The 26,516-nt window shown below is 45.2% G+C and overlaps 1 protein-coding gene, 4 non-coding genes and 1 pseudogene across 5 annotated transcripts in view; 1 reads left to right on the top strand and 5 right to left on the bottom strand.

Annotated features, from left to right (window-relative positions):
- The window catches only part of LOC143719438 (FGGY carbohydrate kinase domain-containing protein-like), a 45,961-nt gene extending 39,745 nt beyond the window's left edge, over positions 1–6,216 (bottom strand). Inside the window, exons 1-2 of the mRNA XM_077209786.1 lie at positions 6,103–6,216; positions 5,130–5,263 (exon numbers count right to left, since the gene is read on the bottom strand). Coding sequence (XP_077065901.1) covers positions 5,130–5,263; positions 6,103–6,216 — 248 coding nt within the window. The remainder of the gene's footprint in view (positions 1–5,129; positions 5,264–6,102) is intronic.
- Positions 6,217–8,415: 2,199 nt separating this feature from the next.
- Positions 8,416–8,513, top strand: LOC143719473 (U6 spliceosomal RNA; annotated as a pseudogene).
- Positions 8,514–21,002: 12,489 nt separating this feature from the next.
- Positions 21,003–21,084, bottom strand: trnas-aga (transfer RNA serine (anticodon AGA)). The gene has a single exon. It is a non-coding gene; the product is annotated as a tRNA-Ser (tRNA).
- A 382-nt stretch (positions 21,085–21,466) lies between these two features.
- Positions 21,467–21,538, bottom strand: trnah-gug (transfer RNA histidin (anticodon GUG)). Its single transcript has one exon. It is a non-coding gene; the product is annotated as a tRNA-His (tRNA).
- A 190-nt stretch (positions 21,539–21,728) lies between these two features.
- On the bottom strand, positions 21,729–21,810 carry trnas-aga (transfer RNA serine (anticodon AGA)). The gene has a single exon. It is a non-coding gene; the product is annotated as a tRNA-Ser (tRNA).
- A 120-nt stretch (positions 21,811–21,930) lies between these two features.
- On the bottom strand, positions 21,931–22,003 carry trnak-uuu (transfer RNA lysine (anticodon UUU)). The gene has a single exon. It is a non-coding gene; the product is annotated as a tRNA-Lys (tRNA).
- Between the last annotated feature and the right edge of the window lie 4,513 nt (positions 22,004–26,516).

Genomic DNA, 26,516 nt, shown 5'->3' with positions numbered 1-26,516 from the left:
CTTTGTGCCTGACAAAAGTGAGAGTAAAATAAAAAAATTTATTACGTTTGTTTTTGATAAACGACAAAGTGCAACGGTGTTTGTTTACTGCAGCTCGGAAAACATAACCGCGTCGCGTGTGTTATCGTGCGTTCATATGCGCGTGCACGAAATGAAACTCGCATTTTTCAAGCAGAAATATGTGGAGACCAGACATACTGTACAATACATGCACGTGAATGATGGCACTCCCAATCAAAGTCACATTTATAAAACAAGAAACTGATTATCTATAGTCTCAGTGTAGTTAAAAACTCTAAACAACTGCACTAATTATGCAAGATAGAAAGCAATGTATTGACAATTTGACATTGATTGACTATTGATTTATAGGCTATATTGAATTTAAAATGTTGATTAGCTGGATATACTAGTCAATATGGATGCACATCCCTCAGTAAATAATAACCATAAATCAAGAATTGCTTCAACATGCATAATAATAAATAAAAAAAATCATACTGATGCAGAAAATACCCAGGCTGTAGAGAGAACCAAAGTTAATCCCAAAAGCCAAAGCTCAGGGTTATAATTTATTATTTTCTTCTTATTTATGTTTACGTTAATATTCACTTGTTATGTTAACATTCTATAGAAAATACTCTATTCAATAAATATTGTTTGTTTGAACCTCATTCTGTTCTATATTGTTGTACTTATTCTTTGACTGTTTTGTTTAAAGGAGGGAGGATTGTATTGGGAGCACTGAAGTGTCAGGTGTGATTGTGTGGCAATGGCAAATGGTTTACATAGCTCACGGCGTCACAGGTCAGGTAGAGGGCCCCTTTTGCTTAGGGCCCCAGGGGGAGTTCAGGATCGGCCCTGGGTTTAGCAGTCGATTCTGTTGCCTACCGGAATTCCTGTTCCCTTTACGCAATCATACTACAAATCATGCGTAGTTGCCCGTAGCCTACCATCAGAACTGAATACGAGCAAGAAGCACAACTGAATGTAGGGGAAGCCCTTTTTTCAGGTCAGAGCAACTGCCCCTCATAATTCCTGTGCACGTCCCTGTCTCACAGTGAAACTCCTACCTGCTTCGCGCGCGTCTGGAGTAAACGCGTTTACTCTCATTCGCTTCTGCAGGACTTCAGTCAGAGTTTCAGCGACTGAAGAGAAAAACATTCACAATATACTTTGTACGACCAAAAAGTACGACCGCGCGAGACTCAATAGCATTCGTGCCGAGGTCATTATGGGATAGTTAGAATAAAACCCTTTCAAACCCTGCACTAACTGTGCGGGGTTAATGCAGGAATCCTGCAAGACAGAATGAAAATCCTACAGAACAGGATATTGCTGAGCAGGGGCGTTGCTAGGGTCTTGATACATTGGGGGCTTAGCCCAGTCCGCACCACCCACCCCTGCTTTTGGTAACTACTACTTCTACTCAGAGGCACATAATTATAAGCAATAATATCATCAATGGAGGGTCTGGGGGACCTCCCCCAGGGAACGTTGGGCATTAAACACTTCATTTCCTGCATTCTGTGCATTTTTTGTAGCATTTTAAATGATATGTAAAAAGATAGAATGCTTTATTTGTAGAACTGTAACAGCTATTCACAGAAACACAAATAAATAATACATGAATATTAAATAATATTTTAAAAAATGAATATAAAACTATATATATATATATATATATATATACTGTGTATATAGATATTTATCTATCTATATTTATCTATATCTATTTATACACACACACACACACACACACACACACACACACACACACACACACACACACACACACACACACACACACACACACACACACACACACACACACACACACACACATCACTCCAACAGTCTGCTTGTATAAGTCTGGAAAAGGAACTATAGCAGGCATGAAAAAGGTGAGAAGGATATTACCCCTCTAGGGGGGTTCGGGGGCACGCTCCCCTGTAAGAAAAATTAAAATATTCCATATTTTAAACCATCAATCTGATGCATTTTGAGATGCATTTTTGCCAACCTGAGGAGAGCTGGAGAAACTTAACTTCAGCCATGAGTCAAAAATATTATGGCCTCCGTAGCGTTAGCTAATAATTTTCCACTGGAGCTTTAGCTAGCTGGCTAACGTTGCGTTCTCTCCTGCTGTGTTCAACGACTCGATTCATCAAGCTAAGCCTATGTGAACAAAGCTCCTGGGTAACTTAGATATAGCCTACCAGAAATTATTAGGGATGTCCCGATACCATTTTTTCTGAACCGATCCAATCCGATACCAACAATTTTGAGTATCGACCGATACCGATCGGATACCAGCGCAGTTTTAACTCAGTAAAATTTAGTCTAGAAAAAACAATAATTGTATAAAATATGAACATTTAGTGAAAAACATTATTTAGTGGGGAACAAAGAGACAATAAGTGTAGCACTAAATCTGGTAAAACGTTACACATTGCTCTTTGTATTGTTGTAAAATACATGAAAACAAGATAAAAATCAGAAAGATCAATTATTATATATAGTCTACTATAAAATTAAGACATTATTTAAATGTATAGCACAGCTGTTTAATTAGGCAGCAACATATGATAGATAGGACAGAACAGAACAAAAAAGGCTATTAATAATCTTTCATTGCCCAAAAGTATTATATGATTATGAAAGACTCCAATACAGTGCGGCACACAGCGCTTATGCGCATCCCGCAACCAACAACCGCTGCGTCACGAACCACCGCAAACATCCAATAGAAAAATTCAACTGCAGTAGCCACCGTTCAACCTGAAGAGGGCAGCACTCAGACGTTTCTACACCATATATTGTAGAATTAAAACACTTTAAACCAAAATGTCAAAAAATTTACTGGAATCAATGAACAGCATTTATGAAGCTCCATTCTTACAGATCATTAACTTTAAAAAGTTGTTTTAGTGTTTAGTTACCCTTTAACCAATGGCTCTTTCAGGCTCTCTCGCTCTCTCTCTCTCTCCTCTGGTGCGCACTCTAAATTCAAGCATATTATTGTAACCACAGTAACTTTGATCTGCTTGAACACATTTTAATCGTCTTTAATACATGATTCCGAAGGATAGATTAAAAGACCCGTTCATTTTTTAAAATAAATACAAATTTATTTAAAAAAATATATATATTTATCAATAAATTAAATTTTTTGAGATCCGGGGCTATAAAAAAAACATCCGGGACTGAAGCCCCGAATGCCCATGTCTAAGACGCGCCTGTTGCTGAGTCCTGTAGGTTTGTCCACATACTGTCCTGTAGGATTGATAACATCCTACAGAAATTATAAGCCCTGCAAGATTCAGAATGTAGATTGATTTATTGATTGGTTGATTAAATAAATAAACTAATCACAAACTTAAGGATATAAAACATTTATTACCTAACTACCCTAACTTACTAGCTAGCTATCATATATCCCAGCTAACACAGTTACGTTGTGAAGACGTAACAGGACCGGCCCATATTCGTCGTAACGACGTGCCAAATAACATTCCAGCACGTAACTTTGTGATTCCTGTATTCGTCGTGGCAACGTTATTCTGGTACGTCAGCAAGAACGTGATGAGTAGGCCCTACGTCTCAATGACCTAACTGGTATGTTCTGAGGAGGTAACATCAAAGGACCGTTTTAGTCCTAACAACGACCAAAATACCACGTAAAAACAACAACAAAAAACACTGCATACATTTAATCAGCATTTATTCAGTGTTACCTGTACTATTGTGTGTATGCACCGCATGCATCAATGTGTCACACACATGTGTGCCTCGAGAATCAATCAACTAGAAAACATTTATATCATTTAATAATCAGCAGTTAGTTAATGACATTCTCCACCTCAAGATAATAAATAATTAACATATAATTTTTAACATATATATATATATTAAGAGTTAACAAGTTATTGAGAAGTGAAAATTTGGCATATACATTAATTTTAATTAATTTGATCTTACTTTAAGGAAAAAAATATGAAAATTTCAACAACAAAAAAATCAAAAAGTCTTATTTGTTTTCCAAAAGTAGGAGTGTTTCATCATCTTCATCATGCTGCTGCACACATTTTCTCTGGTCTTGCTGCTGCAAAATGAAAAGTAGCCTATTTCAGTTTTATACAATTAATTGCACATACATTTTTTCATTTGACTTTTACGTTTGTTGAAATTAAATGTTAGATTCAGCTGGTCAATATAATTTATTTAAAATATGATGGTTTCATTATATTAATCATGTAAGATAACTATAAATATACTATAAATCCAGTAATTGTATTTACTAAATGGTTAAAATGCAGGAAACAAATAAATGCAATAGTGAGTTTATTAGGATTAGTGGATTACAAAATCGGATATAGGGATTACGTGAGAACCGGTTCTCTTCACACTTCATGACAGTAGGTGGCGACATGCACCTATTGATGTTGGTTCGCAACCCGCCATTACACCAAATGAAGAAGGACGGTTGTTCGGCAGTTGTTGAACGATATAAGAAAAAACTCCAGCTGCGCTCTATGTGAGTAACCAAGAATTATATTTTTCATTTTAATATTTTATTTGTTGTTAGGATTGTCAGATGTCAACTATATGTAAATTATGACGAGGTGAGATGCGCTAATCATGTTAGCTTATAGCACGAGATCCAAACTTTTGTTTTACCTAACTTACCGTTAATTAGATTCGAATGAGCGGAATTGGAATAATTAACATTCAAACCTACCCCAAGCCTAACTGACCTAAACGACAGACTGTCAGATGTTCTTTGTTTGTGCAACTTTAAGTAAATCAAACCAGTGACTAAACGGTCAACTTCACATTGTTTCTACTTTTAGTAAAAGAAAAGTACTAAGTGAACTGAACATGTAATCTCCTCTTTTTTTTTAAATTATGTAATTAGAATATAATAACTATTTTACAGAAAACTGCACCAAAGGAGCTTACATTCTGACAGCTTGCTGGAGCTTAAGTGTGTCTGCCACAATGTCCTCCACTGTTGCTTGCTGGATTCTAGGATTGGACATCATCACTGCCTCTGTAATATTAAATTCCTTAACTATGCAGCAATGGTTAAAAAAGTACTGGTAATACAGGTTTTTTGTGTCACTAACATATAGGACTTACTCTTCCCTTTCTTCCCCTTCAGACTAAACTCCTTCCAGACACTGTAGGAGGCCAGTGCCCGCATCACCCGCCGGGTGTTTTCCCCAGGGTTTGGACCTCCAACAAGACTTAAATGGTGTGTCTACAAGATGGAATACATTTTCAAAATGGTAATAACTTTTGTTATTTAACTTTAATTCTAACACTTTTTTGGCATTTCACGGATAGTTCACTATTAACATACCACACTATTCCGAAATGTCTCCTCTTCATTTTTTCTTCGAGAGAGAGAGAGGAGTTCCCCCATAGTGCCACACACATCAAGGCTCATCTCCTCCACTCGCTGACTAGTCCCATCACCCAGGGCACGAGCACAGTTCATACAGGGCTGCTGTTGAGCTCCTCATCGCCTTCATCTCACTCTCAATGCTGATGATTCTCTGAGTGAGTAACTCAGGAGTTGATCTGGGAGAATCAAGATTGATTCATTCAAATAAAGGTAAAAACTAAGTTTTAAATTATGTTTTGCATTTACCATTCTTCTGGATGTCTCTAGGAGGCACTGGTCTTAATGATGCATCAAGAATGGTATAATCTTCAGGTCTTGCTGGTGTTAGTGTGGTTTGTTTCTTGGGTTTAAATGCTCGGGGAAATGGCAGCTGAGGTTCCACTGTAAATTAGAAGGTAATTACTAAAAAATAGGAACAAACGAAAAACGATGAAATGTACTGGTATTGGTATCAATCAACTAATGAAATTTTGGTATTCTGAAAACCCCCAAAACACTTTTTAATATGAAATTGTGCACAAGTGGTAAAGTAAAAGAATTAGAAAGGCCTACCAGTTGATGTACAGTTCACCCGGCTCTTCTTTTTGGGGTGAGGTACTGAAGAAGTATCTTTTAAAAAAATGAATAAAAATGATTTTAGAATTACTTTAATTGTTTACTTGTAAACTTATTTCACATGCTCAGGTTCATACCTTCATCAGAGCTGCTGAGACACACTGGTCGTTTTTTTCTCTTGGGAACGTCATCAGAGCTCTCCACAGAAGACTGCACAGCTGCTCTTTTGGACCACTTCTTTGCAGTTTCATAGTCACCTGAAGTAAAAATACAGTGAGTATAATTTAGCATTCCTTAACAGAGTTGCACTAACATTTTGTTTGAATGATCCTTTAAAGTAAAATGAAATACCTGTTTTTGCAAACACTCGGACCCTGTGCCTGGTCCAATTTTTTTTATCAGGTTGTTATTAATTTTTAATTAAAAACCTTTTAATTTTTAATTAAATTATGAAATAAATATTGTAGAAAATGAATTCAAACTATAATATGAAAGCAAGAGTAACTAAAAATCTGAACCAGTTTCAGGCTCCACATACAGTACAGGATCGTTTGGGGGAAGTGTGTGGGCGCGGGCGCTGCCGGAGCATGGACACTGCACCGGAGTCGAACTGTTGCAGAGAGGTCAACCTGGAACATTTATTGATCGGCGAAAATGCATCACCATGCACCGTTCATTTCGGATGCTGTGCGGTGAGAGAGACATGTTGGAGGAGGCTATGCTATCTCTAAGGGATGTCCGAACTGAGACACTGGAGCGCCCCATAAGTAGCTGGTATGTAACAGTGTATTTTACGAATTGGCAACTGGGCTAGGCTAGGCTAACTTATATCCTTTTCTCAGACTGTTAAGGTTAACAGCGTACCGGCAGTTCACTCTTTGGGCGAGGGGGCATTTGGGAAGGAGGAATAAGATTCCATTCCCATCCTGTGCAGTGAACTAACGTTACATCTTTTCCCCTGAGCTGAACATCAAGGATTCTAGTATGCGTTGGACTTGTAGCTAAATAAAACATTTGATGTCAGACGCTTCATGTACTCATTGACGTTTTCAACACTCTGTCTCTCGTACCTAGGATTAAACACTAGAAATAACGACTAGAATAATTTTGTTGACAAGGCATGGGGTAGAGAGAAGCTAGCTCTGCTAGTGTTGGTTGGCAACGGAGTACCCACTAAACAACATGATGTCCAAAAGACGTCTTTTCAACGTCTTTGTCACAAAAGTCGGACGTTGAAAAGACGTCCACTGAGGAGCCAGAATGAAAGTTTTTATGACGTCTTTTTTTGACGTGTTCTGCACGTCCGATATAGACGTTCATCGAACCTTCGTACCAGTTTAAAAACTAGTTCAAATGTGGCCATTGTGGACATATTTTCAACATCATGTTTTATTTTAAGTAACCATTGTGGTGATGAGTGTTTGCTTTAGTTGGGATCTTGGTCCCAGTTCTTCTTACTTTAGCTTTACCGTGGCTGTTGTAACTGTGTGTTTGTATAACACCATTGTTGTGGCAGAGAAAGCCAAGAAAAAGTAAGATCAACTGTCATCAGCTCCTCGTTGATGATGACAAAATCATCACAAAGTGAGCATTTAATGTTGTGTTTAGACTTTTGTCTTTATATCTGGCATTTATAACCAACAATCTTGTGGTTATTTGGTCCAGTACCATTAAAATGATCACTTATTTGAAGGTGGATTAAATAAAAGCATGTTTACACAATGTTATGAGAAAATGCATCATACAGTCACACACAGACATCAAGATTTTGCGTATGATTCACAACAATGGTGACAATAAAAAAAGCTTCATGCTGCAATGCATGATGGGTAGCTTTCAAAGTACAAAACATCCTTGATTCCCAAGCTTTTTTGTTTTGGTTGTCACCGTTGTTGTGAATCATATGCAAAATCTTGACGTCTGTGTGTGACTATGTGATACATTTGCTCAAAACATTTTGTACACATGTTTTTATCCACCTTAAAATAAGTGATCATTTTAATGTTAGTGGTCCAAATAACGCAGTTCCACAAGATAGGTGGTTATAAATGCCAGATATAAAGACAATAGTCTAAACACAACATTAAATGCTCACTTTCTGATTGATGATTCTGTCACCATCCGCTAAGCACTTTCCGTTTTTCTGCCAACTCGGTTTTTTCTCGAAAACCTGGAGGACACAGCCCATTCAGAGCTTCTATTTTGGTACCATCCATAAGTCTGCCCAACCCATTCTTTCAGTAGATGCTCTCATACATCATGGTGGAATTGGCCATTTATGAACCCTAAAGCTCTAAGATGTCCTATTCCTAAACTGATTGAGCTTTTGCATCAATCATTGTGTCAAGCAAAGGTATGCAGAGGCGAGATGGCTCGCTGGGCCCTACCACCTTGGTGATAGCTCGCTGGAACCCGAGGTGTAGATATACCTTGAGCTGGGCACCAAACTTGTGCTTGCTAAGGCAGCACATATACTAAAATTGGATCGATACAGGGAAGATTAGCATGGCCCCTGCGAAAAGCTTCGCCATCGTTCTTCTCTGTTTTCGCGCATGCGCATTAGTGCCTTCGCGCATGCCCAGTCGCACAAACGCGGTACAAACGAGACACCATCAAAGCGCAGGATCGAATCCCGACCGAAGCACAAATATTAAACATTATATTACACACTATTATATTCATATTATGCCTATTTCATGTGTATACATGAAAGTAACATGCCGTGCATTATTTGTTTCACCTTTTTCTGCATAGATATTAAAATCTGTTGTGTTAAACATTATATTGTATTTATATTGTTTATGTTAAATAATATACTGTATTCATATTGTTTCCCCTTTTTATATTGTTTCACCCTTTTCTGCATAGATATATTGTATTTATATTGTTTCACCTTTTTCTGCATATATATTAAAATTTGTTATGTTAAACATTATATTACATTTATATTATGTCAATAATTTTATTTCAATGTATAAATAAAAGTTACATGCCGTGTATTATTCGTTTCACCTTTTTCTTCAGTAAAAAAAATATCAATTAAATATCAGTTGTTGTTGTTGTAGTTGTTGTTGATGATGATGATGTATAGATGCAGAAAACACCAAACACAGCAGCAGTAGACTACAGTGTGAAATAGATTATTTATTTCAAACTACAATACAATAAAACATGATGATTTTGATGATGATGATGATGATGATGATAATAATAATAATAAAAATAGAGCATCAGAGCAGACACATGGCATAAATGTTCTGGGGCGAGATGCAGAACAGTGGTATTGATGCAGAACAGTGGCACAAGGCTTCATTCCTCTTATTTTAAACCACATCAATCACAGCAGACAGACGCATAGTATAAGGGCTCATTACAGACATGCATGGATAAATAATGCAGCAGCATACAGTGTGAAGTACCAACGCGGCGGCAACAGAGCCAGTGGCAACTGGACGTAACTCCAAAGACAGTGACCACATTATTGAACATACCCACATGTCCAAAAGGCCTATATAACTTGTCAGCGCATAAAATCAGAACAGCACAAATGCATGACAATGTGTTATACAGGTGTGAATGTGTTATACAGGTGTGAATGGGACAGACAATGTTTTCTTTTCTTTTTCTTAAGCCATATAATAGGCAGCATACACACACAGTATAGGCCTATATAACTTGTCACTGCAAAGAATCAGAATAGTACAAAGGCATGGCAATGTTATACAGGTGTGAATGGGATACACAATGTTTTTTTTGCTGTAGAAAAGTTGTGGCAGGTGTGGACCGGTGTTTGTAGGAAGCCTCCACACCGCGGCAAGGTCCCGGTCCTTGTGGAGGGTAAAGTCAATGTCTTTAAAAAACAAACAAACAAACTCTGAAACAACTATATACACCTGCCCCAGCGAGAATGCGAAATCAGTCCGGGGCTCGACCCTGGTCCTTCATCTCCCTCAGCCAGTCCTCCACACTCTTACCCGCTGCGGCGGCAGAGCAAAAATGTACATTGACGTAGCGGGTGTGTCCGGTCTCCCTCCGCTTTGGCTGGCCGCATCTCCTGCACTTTTGTTCTTGTGGCACGCCGGCCCGGGCAGCGACGACTGTTCCTGCCGCTGCCCTCTGCTCAGCCCTCTTCCTCCTCAGCCATTCAGTTTTGTACGCAGAGCGAGGCTGAGGAGGGGGAGCAGGAGGTGGTGCAGGCAGCCGAGGGCCGGCGTGATGTGCGGCGGCCAGCGGCAGAGGGAGGACGTGTGGGGCTGGCGTTGTCCGAGGGAGCGTTGGGATGGGGAGCACCCTCACACTCTGCTGGGGCAGTGAGAGGTCCAGAAAGAGAGGCTGTGTTGCCGGAAAAGGTCCTGTTGCAGCTGCAGCAGCCGGTGGTATGGCCAGGACAACAGCTGAGGGGGCAGGCGGTAAAGGCGCCAGTGGGCGCACTGGCCATGGCAGAACAGGCACCGGTGCTGCCACAGCCGGTGCTGCTGCCAGAGGTCCCGCCGCCCTTGGCGCTGCTGTCCTCGTCTGGCCTGTTGCTGCTGCCGGAGAACGATCCACCGCTGCCGCTGCCGCTGGTGGTCGTCCCTCTGCTGCAACGCCTGAAGCTAGCACAGTCCTCTCCTTCTCCCGCTGCATCCTGGTGAACCTGAAAACGGATTTCAACGTAGTGTTTTAGTTACATGTACAATTTTGAGAGCATGCCATTCAAGCATGTCATTACCATAACATCAAAAGCATCAAACATACCACAGCGAGAGGGTCCTGGCGTTCAGCTCAAAGAGCTGTATGGGCGCCCGAGCCATCAGCCTCTGGTGGCCCAGCACAAGGTCCCGGATGTGCTGGTACCGAAGCAGTATGCTGTCCCACCGCGACCTCCGGGCACCGCGCGCACGGCTGCCCGAGGGGATCAAGCGGCAGAGCTGGGTGCATACTGCCTCTACCAGCCGGCTTGCGCTGGGACTGCTGGCAGGTCCAGAGGTCTCTCCGACCAGGCAGCTGTGGACAATGGACAAAAACAATGACAGATATGAGCATGATAATGGGCAACATTACATAAAGCAGCTTGTTTGTACACCAGGGAAATGTATGATGGAAGCGTAGCCTTACCGTCTCAAGCTTTCCACACCAGGTATACTGGTGCGGCTTGGCTTGGCTGCCATGAAGCGCCCCTGAGCTGGCCTGTCCCTGTAGCGGGGAGGGTAAACTACTCGGGCCCTGTCGTACGGTGACAGGGCCTCGTAGAGCCTGATAAGCTCGTCTACCCTCCCCTCGGACAAGGCCGGGTCGTGACGCAACCCCACCAAGGCCGTGGCCAACTGGACCACGGCCAGGTACCCCGGCTGGTCATCCGGTCCTCTGTAGTCCTGCAGACACACAAGAAGAGATGGAAAACAATAAGTCAGGTGGATGGAACAGAGCGAGCACAGTTTTTGGTGATGCGAGATGCACTGCAGTCGCAGACCACAAAGAGGTGGCGTGCTTACCTCAGCAGCCTGCTGAGGCTCTGGCGAGGACCGGCCGGGGGAGTGGGGTGCGGGCTCGGGGGCACCGGTCGGACTGGATGGCTCGGGCGCGGGTGCGTCAGCCGGTCGCCCTGACCGCGGGTCCGTCTGAGGAGCTGGGAACTCGCCAGGCACGTGCAGGGTGAGGTCCTCCACCTCCTGCGGGCCGTCGGCGAGCTCGTCATCCTCGACGAGTTGGGGAACGTCCCCCCCCCCGCGTCCGGAATGTCAGGGTCCAAGCTGACGTCCTGCAGCACTCTGCCCGTCTGGGAGTACAGGTACTCGATGCCGATGAGTTCCCCTGAAGTACAACAACACAAATCGCATCAGTCAGTCTGGTACAAATATCATTCAGTGTGGACACGTGTAAGCGCGGTGGCTTGAGTGTTCTTACCCGTGTACTCCCTGGGCTTGGTGTAATCCTTGACCACACTCGTGCCAAGCACCCTTTGGCTGAGCTGGTCAAGGGAGTGCTGCAGGGGGCCATTGTAGGAGCGGAGCAGCGGCCGTCCCTCCTGTGCCACGGACGCCGCCCTGTCGGCGTTCCACCGCGTCAACCCCTCCAGGAGAAATGCCTGGAAGTGCCAGGGATTGGCACTTTCTCCTGAGGAGGAACACAGATCTGTTTAGCAGTTTATTCAGTGCACACAATGTGAATGACAGCGAGTCGATGACAGTGAAAGATTGACATGACAGTGAAGCATGTGAAACATACCTGGAATGAAGCGGTTGAGATGCAGGTGGAACGACTCCAGGGACGTGGAGCCTCTTGCACAACGGTACACCGGCAGGGTGACCAAGGGGGGGATCAGCCTGCCGGTGTACCGTTGTGCAAGAGGCTCCACGTCCCTGGAGTCGTTCCACCTGCATCTCAACCGCTTCATTCCAGGTATGTTTCACATGCTTCACTGTCATGTCAATCTTTCACTGTCATCGACTCGCTGTCATTCACATTGTGTGCACTGAATAAACTGCTAAACAGATCTGTGTTCCTCCTCAGGAGAAAGTGCCAATCCCTGGCACTTCCAGGCATTTGTCCTGGAGGGGTTGTACAGCTCAGTGTACAGCTCCACGCCCGGCGGGTCCTGGATGCAATGGAGGTGGCGCCGCTGCTCCGTCCAGATCTTCTGGATGCGGTCTTGGTCCAGCAGGGAAATCCCCATGGTGTCTCGTCCGTTGGCACCGCCGAAGGTTTCCAGGAGGTCACCGATCAGCCGCTCCGTCTCCGCCGCTCCACGCGTGCGGCGACGGCAATGGAGAGCCATATTCTTGCGGCTGACGTGCCTCCACACTCCGGCGTCGGACGAGAAGGTCATCCCCTGCGCCCATCCTCTTCTTCGCCTTGAGCAACCGGGCTGCGTCCTCTGGGTCCCACAGGAAGATGCACGAAGACAGCTGCTGCAGGAAGGGTTTATACAGCTGGTGGCTCTCGTGGTGACACCTGTTATGGAAAAATGCATGTTACATCAAGTTATGGAACCATGATGTCTCTTACTGTGATGCTGTTTGTTTAATTATTGTTTTTGCCACAACGCACCTGACGCGAACCGCCGCATCAGGTGCCAGATGTCCAGCCGGACCACCAGCTTGTCCCACTTCCCGAACATGTCAGCTGTCTTGGATCCCCCGTGGGACGAACAACAGTCCCGGTCGACGTAGAGGAGCTGAGGCGGCTCCACCCCAGCGTCCCGATACCGCCGCATTAACCCCGCAGCCATGGACAACAGGCCGGCACCCTTGGCGTCCGTGAGCACGGACATGAGCACCTGTCCGTGCTCGTTGCCGACGTTCGTTGCCCACGCTGCGGTCTGGGCGGCAGCACCGGCGAGCTTCCGGGTCACCTGTTTGAAAGAATAAAGCATCTCAGTAAGGCTGCACGCACATAGCCAGAGCGTGATACTCCGCACCACATTTATATACATATATATTTATACATACATAGCACCACATTTACCTTCTTGGTCGAATCCATCTTCAAGACCGTTCCGAAGACGGAGGTGACCCGGGCCTTTACGTCCTCCAGGCGGGAGAGGATGTCGTGGCAGTACACCATTAACAGCCACGCGTACTGGGGCACGGGTGGCGGTTTTGGTGGTGGGGTGCACATGCGCACGACACCTCGCGACGTGAAGGGCTCCATGACGCTGAGGTAGTGTATGGACCGCCGCATCCAGGCCTCTGTGTGTTCCTCACAGAGTTTTTTGTACAGCTGCGTGGCGCTGTTCCCCCGAGTACGCTCACGCAGCTGGATGATTACCCGCCGGTCGCAGGCGAGCCTACAGAGAGGAGCACATCATGTGTTACAGAAGAGCCACACACAGACACACTGTGACAGTGTTCAGACAGGTACTTACTTGTAGGTGAGGATTGCCGGCAAGAGGGCGCAACACACAGACACACTGTGACAGTGGTCAGACAGCTACTTACTTGTAGGTGAGGATTGCCGGGAAGAGGGCGCCACAAACAGACATACTGTGACAGTGTTCAGACAGCTACTTACTTGTAGGTGAGGATTGCCGGGAAGAGGGCGCGATGCCCCTCTCCCAGCTGACCCACGACCTCCTGCGACCAGGCAGCTACCTTCCTCTTACACCGACGGCACTCCAGGTACTCGGTGGCCATCAAGTACCAGCCGTCGATGTCCAGGACCCTCCGGATGGTCCTGTAGAGCCCACACTTGGTGAGGGCCCTATTACAGCATGTCGGCCGGACGCCCCACAGACGCAGGGGCGTCCAGAGGAACAGCCGACACGCGAAGAAGGCAGCTGGTGAGGCGGGTGGATGAGTCTAACTCGGCCGGGGCTGAGGGGGGTCCCACCACAGCTTGAGGTCTGTGGTGAGGTTGGTCCTCCCCTCAATGTCTGTCTTGAACAGCTCCCGGCCGATCCACTCCTGCTCTTCCACGGTGAGAGCTGTCCGCCAGCTCTCAGGCAACCGGGACTGTGAGGGAAAAAAACAACACAAACAAACACACTGTAAGGAGGCTGAGAGGAGGTGCTACATGCAGTTTGACAGTCAACTTCACTGAGTTGTGCCGTCCATGAGTACGGGCACGGTGTGTGTGTGTGTGTGTGTGTCTGTGTTTGTGTTTGTACCTCAGCCGAAGCAGGAGTGGGCGTTGCGGGCTGCTCCACTTTCCTCTCCTTCCTCTTCCTCTTCGCCGGCGCTGGTGCCAGGGTGGCCTCCCCAGATGGCGTCTCCTCCACGGAGACGCGACGGGGCTCCTCCCTGGTCAACGCCGGAGCCCGAGCCGGAACCGCGAGCGTAGGTGGAGCAGCCGCAACTCGAGGTGGTGGCGGTGGGGGAGGGATGGAGGACAACGCCGGAGGAGGTGGAGATGGAGGCCTCACCACCAGCGGGAGAGTCTGAAGGACCTGTACGTGAGCTTCAGACACATTCACACACAACAAAATGGCATCAGCACAATGATAGTCATGGGGCAACACACAGGCAGGCAAGACTAAGTGAGTCTGAGTGTTAATGACGTGCAGCATGCCAGTGATTAGATGACGTGCAGAATGCAAGTAATTAGATGACGTACAGCATGCCAGTGATGGGGCAGATGGTTTAGTGCTACAAGGTGAATGTCAAGAGATGCAGCAGGGCCAAGGGAAGTAGACATGTGAAGGTGGTTAAGCAAATCTACATTGCCACTACGTTCTACACATCTACCACCGACAAAGACGGCTACATTACCTGCCAAACCTACCTTTGGTCTTCAAGCATCAGCTGTAGAGACCAGTAAATGAAACCATTACAGTTAATACAAAAATACCGCCAGAAGAATATATATTGAGGGCAAATGTTACAGTGTGACGTGTCCAGTGTGGTGCCAGTTACCCGTTTCTAAGTCAGTGGCCATCTGGACCAGATCCTCGTCCGTTACCTCTGTGGGGGGGGGGGGCGGCGGCGGAACCGAGGGGCACTGGTCTCTGACGGATGTAGACACCGCTGTGGGGTGGGAGGGCAATGGTTAGTTAATCCTGTACACTGAACCACTGTTGTGTTAAAGAGAAAGAAAGAGATCTACCTGGAACTGCAGGCCGTGCTGGTGTGGTCATCAGCTTCCTGACCTTGGCCTGCAGCTCACCTGGGGCCATTGGACGCCTTCCCAGTAGGGCCGAGAACATGGGAGCGATCGGCTTGCGCGGCGGCAGCGCGGTGGAAGCAGCGGCCTTGCTGGGGCCACTGCTGGTGGTGGGGGTGCTGCTGCTGCTGCTGCTGCTGCTGCTGCTGCTGGTGGGAGGTGGGGGGGTAGCAGCCACCTCTGCCGACCGCTCCTTGTCTCGGCCCAGGATGTACTTCCTGGCAGCGTCCATTGAGGTCCCAGGCTGCGGTGTCTTCCGCCGTAGCCACTTGACAAAGCTGCAAGACAATGATCAAAGATTAACACGCATATCAACAAGTCACAGCACCCTGTCGACAGTTCACTGCCCTTCACCACAACAGGACTTACTTCTGGTGCTGCTTCTCCTTGGAGTCGTACAGGTCCTTCAGGGTGGCCTCCTTGTAGTCCCCAAAGCCAACAAGCGCCTCGCCCTCACACCCGGGCTGAGTGGCGCGAGCCCGGGCCTCCTCGTGCACCCGGTGGTAACGCAGCTGCTCAGCAAAAGCAGGGTGGGCGCACGAGTACCGGGCGAGTGCGTCCTTGTTGGCCATAAGGGGGCTGTCGGAGGCACTTTTCTCCCGCTCCCGCTGGTGGCTGGCAACCAACTGCGTGGTGTAGCCCACGTCGTTCTCCAGGAGCCAACGGAAAGTTTGACCCTGGTACTTTCCAAACTGGATGCTGTGGCAGCCCAGCACCAGCATGGGGTTACCAGGGTCACCGCCCTTGGAGACGACGTGGGCTTGGGCCTCCTTCTCCACCTCCTCTGGCTTCTTGGCCCTCGCAGCAGCGGCGGTCCCGCGTGGCCCCTTGGCGGCGATGAAGGCCGCCGCCTCATCAGAGGCCCGCAGGACAAGCTGCTGCGAGGCCGTCAACTTTAATTTAGCAAAAACCATCTCTACAATGACACAGCACAGCATTAAGGGAGCATTACAGGTTAAACTACATGTTAATTGCCATATTTACAGGAATATCACACATAAGATTAATGATATACTAGTACTACACATTCACTATTGAAATATTAACGTTAAAAAATGAACATAACTTGACACAACAGGTAAATAATGACAGGTAAACAAACAGGCATATTGTTAATGCATAAAACATACACTTAAACTTTATATTTTGATTTCACGTGGTGATATTATAATCTTAAGGGTCTAAAGATACTAACTGTATGGTCTTTTCATCATTTAATTTTGTTTTCAGAGATCGTCACATGTTGTCCCGTTCATTTCCAATGCAATGGATTACATTACATTACATTACATGCTAGCGATCTCTCAAAATGTATTTAATCTTTGATCAGACTACCTGGTTATCTTCATTAGACCACGTAGATGTAGTTACTACAGTTTGGAGTCGAAATTCAAAGTGTAAATATGGTTTAAATGTGTTAACCGGACGCCTGACGTACGTTAACGTATCTTTAAATAACGTTATCAAAACCAGCGATTGACAGCATAATACATCGACAAATTCCATGTCAGTACATTGTAAAAGTACTCTGGGAAGACAATGTTATGTCAGTACATTCGTAATATTCTATTTATTTTTGTTTTACTCACTCACTCAGTCAGTCAGACTCTCTCTCGGTGTCAGGTTTGTTGGTTGCTATGAGTGACAAACGCTTGATTATACTACCCGTTGATTGGCCCAAAACGCTCGACAAACGCTTGAGTATACTAACCGTTGATTGGCCCAAAACGCTCGACAAACGCTCGACAATACGAGCTGCTGATTGGCTCAAAACCGAAAACGCTCGACAAACGCTCGACAATCCGAGCTGCTGATTGGCCCAAAACCGAAAACGCTCGACAAAGGCTCGACAATCCGAGCTGCTGATTGGCCGTCATCCAGAGAACATTGCTGGGCACAGAGCGCAAGGATGACACGCAAATCCGTGAAGCGCTCCATATTTTTGCAGCTGTGATCAAAGCCTGCTTCACTGGACTTGATTCATCCCCTCCTGCCCCTCTTTGTTTTCATTCTTGTTCTCTTGTGTCAAGAACTGGTGCATCTCCAATGTCTATAGCGCACTCTCAGTTTTCTTGCCAACTCTTTTTTTATGCTTGTACTCTGGGGCCATCGACAAGTGTGTCCACTCCCTTTCTTCAGCAGATGCCGTTGGGGAACAGGGTTTGACCACAAAGGCAATATCTTTTCCCTTCAAGGTGAGTCACAGAACACCACTGAAACAGAACAATACATTCACACAGACCAAACTTGAGCTAAAATATACTTCTACGTATGATGTTTTCACATTTTTATCATACAGTGACCAGCAGTGCTGTAAATACCTACAGAGTTACATATGCCAAGTAGGAATACGTGTAAATGTGGAAAAACATACATGTGGTGTGATTGAACTTCAAGACCCTAGGCACAGTTGTCTATAAATGCAGCAATCATGAGAACAGCTAAATGAAAATACACAACAGAAACCCATCAAAGTTTACAACTCTTGATTAGTTTGAATGCATGATAGCCCAGTGAATGAATTACAAAGTGTGTGAATATGTATCCTCTGGAAGGCAGGCTATACTAATAAACAAGGTTTTTTTAAAGTGGTGAAATGGCTCGCTGGGCTCTACCACCTTGGTGAGGATTTGCTGGGCCCCCAGGTGTGCATATGCCTCAAATTATCTGAGCCTTTTTGCTTGTTAAGGCAGCGCCTATGCTGAAAGGAGACCGATTTAGAGAAAAAATCAAAGAATAAATCAAATAAAAAATTCTGTGAAGTCCTTTAAGGTTTTTTTTCCGACGTGTGTCAGAGGGCCTCTACCTCAAAGTCTCCAGAGTATTAATTCCTCCTGCTCCAGTTCGTGTCCAGTTACATCGAGTGCATGCAACGGTGGCGCAAACGGCTAAGCACTTTCCGTTTTTCTGCCAACTCGATTTTTTCTCGAAAACCTGGAGGACACAGCCCATTCAGAGCTTGTATTTTGGTACCATCCATAAGTCTGCCCACCCCATTCTTTCAGTAGATGCTCTCATACATCATGGTGGAATTGGCCATTTATGAACCCTAAAGCTCTAAGATGTCATATTCCTAAACTGATTGCGCACTCTCAGTTTTCCTGCCAACTCTTTTTTTTATGCTTGTACTCTGGGGCCATCGACGAGTGTGTATCCACTCCCTTTCTTCAGCAGATGCCGTTGAGGAACAGGGTTTGACCACAAAGGCAATATCTCCAACCATATACACGCACCATATTCTCTCTGAAGCAAGATTCTTCCGAAATAAATAGGAGCGTTTCGTTTTCAGTCTTTTCTCTAAGGGTTCAAACCTCAGAGCTTGTGCTTTCAAAGAAGGTCCCAGTTTCAATTCACTCGAACATCCAGAGCACATCAAGGGCACGCGCTGTGCACAAAAAGACAAGTCTGAAGGACGGGGTGAGGAGAGGTGGTGACATGGAGCTCAATTTCAATGGCACCCAGAAAATCTTGCCGTGACCCGGATTCCAACCAGGGTTGCTGCGGCCACAACGCAGAGTACTAACCACTATACGATCACAGCGAGCTACCGGTCTACCCGACGTGTCCCTGAATACAAAGGGGCGTTGTCATCTTTAGCTTGCAGACAAAACTGTTTCTTACCAACATAACTCTTTTCAAGGGTAATCATGTAACAGTGACTTTTTTTCCTTTTTATGGGGCGGTTTCCCGGACAGAGATTAAGCCTAGTGCTAGACTAAAATGGCCCTTTAAACCAGTTTAACAGAAATCTGCTTTCTCTGTCATGGCTTTAAATAGTCCTAGATTTAGTTTAGTCCAGAGTTTAATAAACTGATTTCCTGGAGGAAGATTAGAGTTACCCCAAGACTAAATTGAGTCTTAAATTAAACCTACCAGGAGGCAGGTTTAACTTCAGATTAACAATGTGTTTCAAAGAAGACACATGTATTACTAGTATATATATACAGTTGTGGTCAGAATTAATGGCACCCCTGGTAAATATGATCAAAAATTTTCTTTTGATCTTCCATTTAAAACAAATTGCAAAAATCTAACCTTTCATTGAAGTAAAATAATTGAAAGTGGGGGGGAAATCACATTATGAAATAAATGTTTTTCTCCAAAGCACGTTGGCCACAATTATTGGCACCCCTAGAATTTTTTTACGAGTGAAATATTTCTGAAGTATATTTCCATTAATATTTACCTTTTTTTTAGCACACCAGGGTGACTAGGAACATAAAAATTGTCTTCTTGACTTTTCAAGAATGACTTCTTGTTTCACAGGAGTTTAAATATGAGGAAACACAAAGGCCAAATTCCCTCAATCATCCACCACAATGAGTGAAACCAAAGAATATAGTTCTGATGTGCATTAAAAGATTGTTGAGCATCACAAAATGGAAAGTGGCTTTAAGAAAATAGCTAAAGAATTGAAAATCCCCATTTTGACCATCAGGGCAATAATTATGAAGTTCCAATCAACTAAAGATGTTACGAATCTTTCAAGTGACAAGTTTCGCACGCTCTCCCTTTTGCACCATATATCTCGTTAAATGTGGAGCAAAACTGACTTGTGCATCTGTAGAGGCAGTGGGCGGAGCCTACATGAATATTCATGAGTTTCCCGGGCATGCGCGTGGAACTGCTCGTTTTAGTTCACTCAGAGGTTCCCTCCTCGTTTCTCAGCAGGTTTAATGGGTTATATATTTATATTATAAGGTAAATATAGTTTCAGCGCGAACTTAAACTACAATTGTGTATCGTTTCGTAATGTTCATAATGTTTTTATTAATTTGCACATTTTGTGCATTCGTCAATGACTGAATGATTGCAGGCATTCACTTCGTGTAGGCCTATATAAAGTATTTAGATTCTTGTGTGAGTTTGGGAGATCTCACCACGAGTGGGAGGGAGTGGGGGTCGAGGGAAAGCACGAGAGTGAGTTCAAATGGTTCAATTTCAAAAGAAATGCCTGGAAGTCTGTTTGTAATGAATTGTATATATATATAATTAATTACAAACAGACTTCCAGGCATTTCTTTTCTTTTCTTCCATAGCTGATGTGTGCTGTTCCATATCTGATGTTTATTTAGCTTGCTTAAAAATAATTTTCTCTTGTTTAGTAAAAAAATGTTTCTGATGCCATTGTTTTCCTTGTATTTGCTTCTCAGTTCCATGCAATTTTTGCTTTTCTTGGTTCATTCCATGTTTTATAGGCTACCTCTGTCATGCTAATTCAGATTAGTACAGTTGGTTTTAAATTAATCTGGTTTATTTTAGTTCAGGGCTCCATAGTCCAGGTGTAACTAATCTGTACTTAATCTGTGTTACAGAAAGCCATTTTTTAAGACACAATTAACTATTCTAGATTAAGGCCTACTCCAGGCTTAATTTAAACCCTGTATGGGAAACCGCCCCATAAAGTTTAAGCTAGGCCTCCAGAAGGTTACAAACTAAAGCTGGCGCATTCTGTCAACGTAGTCGGCAGCATTCGAACCTGCGCGGGGAGACCCCAATGGATTTCTAGTCCATCGCCTTAACCACTCGGCCACGACTACAAGCTGGCTGAAAGGGGCACGTCGTTTTCAACAACAAAACGTTGTGTCAAAGGCGCAGTTGTTTGTAGCAAATAGCAAGCCCGCGGCACTCTAGGTAACAGCCAGCGAGTGTACTGACACCTAGCGATTAGAAAATATACACGCACCATATTCTCTCTGAAGCAAGATTCTTCCGAAATAAATAGGAGCATTTCGTTTCCAGTCTTTTCTCTAAGGGTTCGAACCTGAGAGCTCGTGCTTTCAAAGAAGGTCCCAGTTTCAATTCACTCGAAGATCCAGAGCACATCAAGGGCACGCGACGTGCACAAACAGAGAAGTCCTAAGGACGGGGTGAGGAGAGGTGGTGACATGGAGCTCAATTTCAATGGCACCCAGAAAATATTGCCGTGACCCGGATTCGAACCGGGGTTGCTGCGGCCACAACGCAGAGTACTAACCACTATACGATCACGGCGAGCTAGAGGACTACCCGACGTGTCCCTGAATACAAAGGGGCCTTGTCATATTTCGCTTGCAGACAAAACTGTTTCTTACCAACATGACTCTTTTCAAGGGTAATCCTGTAACAGTGACTTTTTTTCCTTTTATAAAGTTTAAGCTAGGCCTCCAGAAGGTTACAAACTAAAGCAGGCACATGCTGTTAACGTAGTCGGCAGGATTCGAACCTGCGCGGGGAGACCCCAATGGATTTCTAGTCCATCGCCTTAACCACTCGGCCACGACTACAAGCTGGCTGAAAGGGGCATGTCGTTTGGCTTGGTGCCTTGCAGCGTCGCTGCCCGAGGCCAGTGTAGATCAGCATGAACTCAACAACAAAACGTACCGCTCCACAAAAAGAGGCTCGTTCGCCCGAACAGGGACTTGAACCCTGGACCCTCAGATTAAAAGTCTGATGCTCTACCGACTGAGCTAACCGGGCTCTTGCTGGGCAAGCGTGCGTGCTGCGTGGGAACGCACAGCAAAATGAATCGTATTGGCGCAGAAAAAAGAGTGTCCTCCAATGCATTGCGTTTCCTTCTTCGAAGATTCAGAACGTCCCAATTGCTTTGAATGGGGAACGTTTTGTGAACAGGGAACAGAGTTAATGGACTGGCAACAATCTCCATAGAACATGTGTGGCAGGATTCAAAGTTGTGCATCTTTTCACAGTTATGTTCGGCATATCGAGCAAAATTGTATGGTATCTCAACCATCTGGCTGAAGATAAGTGTGATGTTTTCTGTTCTTGCAAAATCATGGTAACTGCGTGTGGGACCATCAAAGTCAAATCAGAATACCCCACAAATTCTCTTGAAGCCAGCACAGCCAGCTCAGCAGCTGCCACAGCCCTCAGGCAGAGTGGCAGACCTGCTGCAACTGCATCAAGTTTCGTTGAAAAATATGCTACTGGTCTTAGTCTGTCACCATGGGTTTGCAAGAGCACTGAACTCATAAAGCCGTATTTTTCATCTACCATCTGTATAAATGGTTTGTCAACTGCTGGAAGGCCCAACGCTGGAGCCTGAGCCAATTGCATTTTCAAAGTTTCAAAAGCTTCCTGTGCTTCTGCTGGCCAATCAATCTTGTCACATGATCTCAGCCCTTTCCCTGCTGTCAGGGCTCTCAAGGGCTTTTCCAACAGTGCATAATTTGGAATAAACGTTCGACAATATGCACACATTCCCAAAAATGACAACAATTGTTTCTTTGTTACTGATCTTGGTACATCTTTGATCGCTTTAACTCGTTTTTCAGAGAGAGCTTTACTGTTTGGTGTGATCGTGTGACCCAAAAAAGTTATTTTCTGCTTCACAAACTGCAGCTTAGCCAGACTGACCTTGTGCCCCTTCCTTTCCAAATGCTTCAGGAGAGACACACTGTCAGCCACACACACAGCCTCATCTCGTGCACAAATCAACAGATCGTCCACATATTGTAACAGCGCTGTTCCGTTCGACAAAATTAACGGTTCGAGGCTTCGTTTGAGAGCCTCATTATAAATAGTTGGGGACTCAGAAAAACCTTGGCACAAACGGGTGAAAGTATACGGTTTGTTGTCAAAATCAAACGCAAACCAGAACTGACTTTCTTTTGCCACTGGGACGCTAAAAAATCAACCACAGTGAAGTATGTTGCATCTTGCGGAATCTGTGACAAAATCGTGTACGGGTTCGGGACCCGTGGCGCTCTCGCGATAACAGCTTCATTAACTGAAATTAAATCCTGCACAAAACGCCACTGAACCATGTCATTCTGATTAGCTGTTGCCTTTTTTACTGGGAAAATGGGTGTTCGTACTGGAGAATCATGACACGGGATGATGACTTTCTCTTTCAGGAGAGATTCAAAAACTGGCCGGATCCCTCGCAATGCCTCCTTTTTCAGGGGACAATGCGGTTGACACGGCCTGTAATCAGACTTTGGGGTGATTACCACTGGTTCACAATTTTTAATCAATCCAACATCATACTTGTGTTTCGCCCACAATGCTGAAGGTATTTCTGCCAGGATAGGATGAATATCTGTGGCAGAAATAGCTCCGTGATCATGCTTCTCCATTACACTCTGAACAATAGCAGTCACAGCTCTGTGTACATCAACCTCAAAATCACATGGCAGCATGAATGCCCCTACACTGTCACTCTTCTGCACCCCGTCTCCCTTTTCAGCCCAATCTGTGGCTGTCATGCACTGTCTCACAAAAGGGCCCAAATCTGCCCACTGCTGCGCTTTGCCCTTGGTTACTGATAAGTGAGGCGCCGACATTCCTGTTATCAAATACAACTTCATTTGTTTTTCTGACAGGCAAGCTGAAAGCGCACACACATTCTCATTCCAGAAAATTTTATCAAACTTCATTTTCTCATCTTCTGTCTCGTTAAACCACTCTTCCTCAAACTGAGGTTCACGCTCAAAGACAACATGTGACGTGCAATGCAATTTGTCAGGCATCATATTTTCTGTGTTATCTGATACTGTTCGATCTTTTGCCATGTTCAAAATCATTTTTGCCCAATCAGAATCTTTTACCTGCCACTCGTATGCCCATTGTGGCTCAAATTTTGCACAACACATATGCTGTTCTTCCTCAATAACAATACCCATCGGGCCCGCAGTGAGTTTCAAATATAATTCACACATTAAATCTCTTGCCAACAATGGAGCCGGACAGGTTTCAGAGCACAAAAACGCATGTTTCAATGCTTTGCCCCCCTCCGTCTCGCATTGTAACGGCACAGTGAAATTTTCTGAAATTTCATGCCCTGACGCTGACGTGCTTTCCAACACCACATTCGTCAATCTTGGTTTGCATGGCAAGTCATATGGCCTTATTGTGGACCGGGCTACACCCGAGTCCACGAGAAACTCTATCATTGTACCGTCAACTAACAGTGGATATCTCGGTAGTCTTAAAAATCCTGAACCTTTATACATTCTCAGACATTCAGCAGAAACAGCGTTATTCAAATTTTCATCACTCACACATAAAGGTTTGCTAGCATTTTCTTCGTTGCAAGAAGCATTATGTACATCAGTGTATGTGTGCGTGTTGTGTGTGTGTGTTAAAAAATTTTCACTTCCCTTTCTCGCAGTCGGTTGAATGCCTGTCGCTCGCCCTCCCCTCTCCTGTTCTCCGTTCCTCTGTAGTCAATCCGCCTTCCGCGCCTCCGGACAATCCTTCGCCCAGTGTCCATCGCCCTTGCACACTCTGCACTTCGTGCATCTGACAAAGTCATGTTCGTTGCTTTCGCACAGTCCACATTTCCACTTTCCCTGATACACTTTCTTCTTCTTGTTGGCCCAGTTCTGCCGCGCTGGTGGTGCGCTCGTGCTAGCTTTGATCTGTACAGCAGCCAGCTGCAGCTCTCTGTCCACCTTTACTTTCGCGGCTTTGTCCTTCTTTGTCAGCAGCTGTTCCTCGGCGTGCACAGCGTGCGCTAGGGTGGTTGTTAGCCGCCCGTTCTGCCACTCGATGTAACTTGCTCTCACCGCTTGTGCGATTTCAGGTCTCAGTCCATTCAGGAAACGGCTCTGCAAATGACACTCCCATGTGCCTGGCTGCTCTCCTCTCTCCTCCGGCTCAGGCATGCCGCTGTGTTTCTGAAATGTATCAAAAAGTCTTGCATAATAGTCACAAACAGGCTCTTCTCTCACCTGGCAACAGCTGTTGATTTTTTCTGTGTCCACTCGTGGTGGGAAAGCCTTCTTTATTTCTTCGCCGAGTTTGCTCACTGTTGTTCGATACAGTTCGTTGGCATTATTCATCCACTCCCCGTGCGCTCTTCGTCGTTCTTCTTTCGGCATGTGGCTGCTCACTTTGTGCCAGCTCGTGGCTCCCAGTTTCACGGCTAGCAGCCGTTTCAGTTCTTGTGTGGTGGGGCTGAACTCTTGACAGAAAGTGACTAGTTCGTTTGAAAATCTGTCACCTGCATCGTCCGGGTTTGGCAAATGGGCCATTGCTTCTTTCATGTCTGTCACCGTCCACGTTCTATAGACCATCACCGGTCCATCCGGCCCCGCCACCTCAATCATGGGAGCCGTGATGTTAGCTGTTTCATCTCGGATCTGTGATCTTGTGAAGATTTTCTTCGGCTTGGCTCCGCGTTGCTCGTCCGTGTTCTCTGTGATTTCTTCCTTCTCGCCCTGGGTCACGTGACTGGACGCTTGTCCCTCTGCTTGCACTTGTTGCATTGCCTGCGCTGTTTGCATCGCTAGTTGCTGGAATGCCAACGCCATCTGCGCTGTTTGCTGTTTTTGCGCTTCTGCTCGTGCGGCCTCTCTCGCCTCTTGTTCCTCCCGCGCGGCCAGCGCTTCAGCTCTTGCTGCTCGGTCATTTTGCTCTTCTTGCGCTTCACGCGCTGCTTCACGCGCTGCTTGTGCTTGTGCCTCTCTCGCTGCTGCTTGTGCCTCGGGTTGCGGTTCGGCTTGTGCTCGCGGCTGGGTTGGTCTCGATGGAGAACAGTCAAGGTCGGGGTCGAACTTCAGTGCAGTCAATCCGGCTCCTGGGAAGTGTGTTTTGTACTCCGGCGGTGCCGGTCTCACCGCAATTTCATGTGGGGAAACACAAACATACTGTGGGTTAGTCGGTTCTGGTGGTGCAGACACACATACAGGCAGACTTTCACACTTTTCATTTTTCCTTCCTGCTAATTCTTTTTGCAGTTGCCTTCTTTCTCTTTTATCTGCTTCCTCAAGCCAGCAATCGACTGTGTCTTCACATTTTTTGCATACATGTTTAACACACTTGCAGCAACAAGATAATTGTTTCTCACTACTCTTTTCCACTGAGTCTCTCACCACTTTCAGCCTCGTGCGGCTCAATGTTCCCCCTTCGGGAAAATCATGATGCTTGATTAATTTCTCAATATCTAACATACATTTCTGACCATAATGTTTTCTCATTTGGTAGTACACCGGTGTATCATATTTCATAATCTTGCTTTGAGATTTCC

Source organism: Siphateles boraxobius, unplaced genomic scaffold (assembly GCF_051911475.1).
Source record: "Siphateles boraxobius isolate OS27281-9 unplaced genomic scaffold, OSU_SipBor_1 63, whole genome shotgun sequence".
NCBI classification, from domain to species: domain Eukaryota; kingdom Metazoa; phylum Chordata; class Actinopteri; order Cypriniformes; family Leuciscidae; genus Siphateles; species Siphateles boraxobius.
This window is presented reverse-complemented; position numbering and strand designations above follow the sequence as displayed.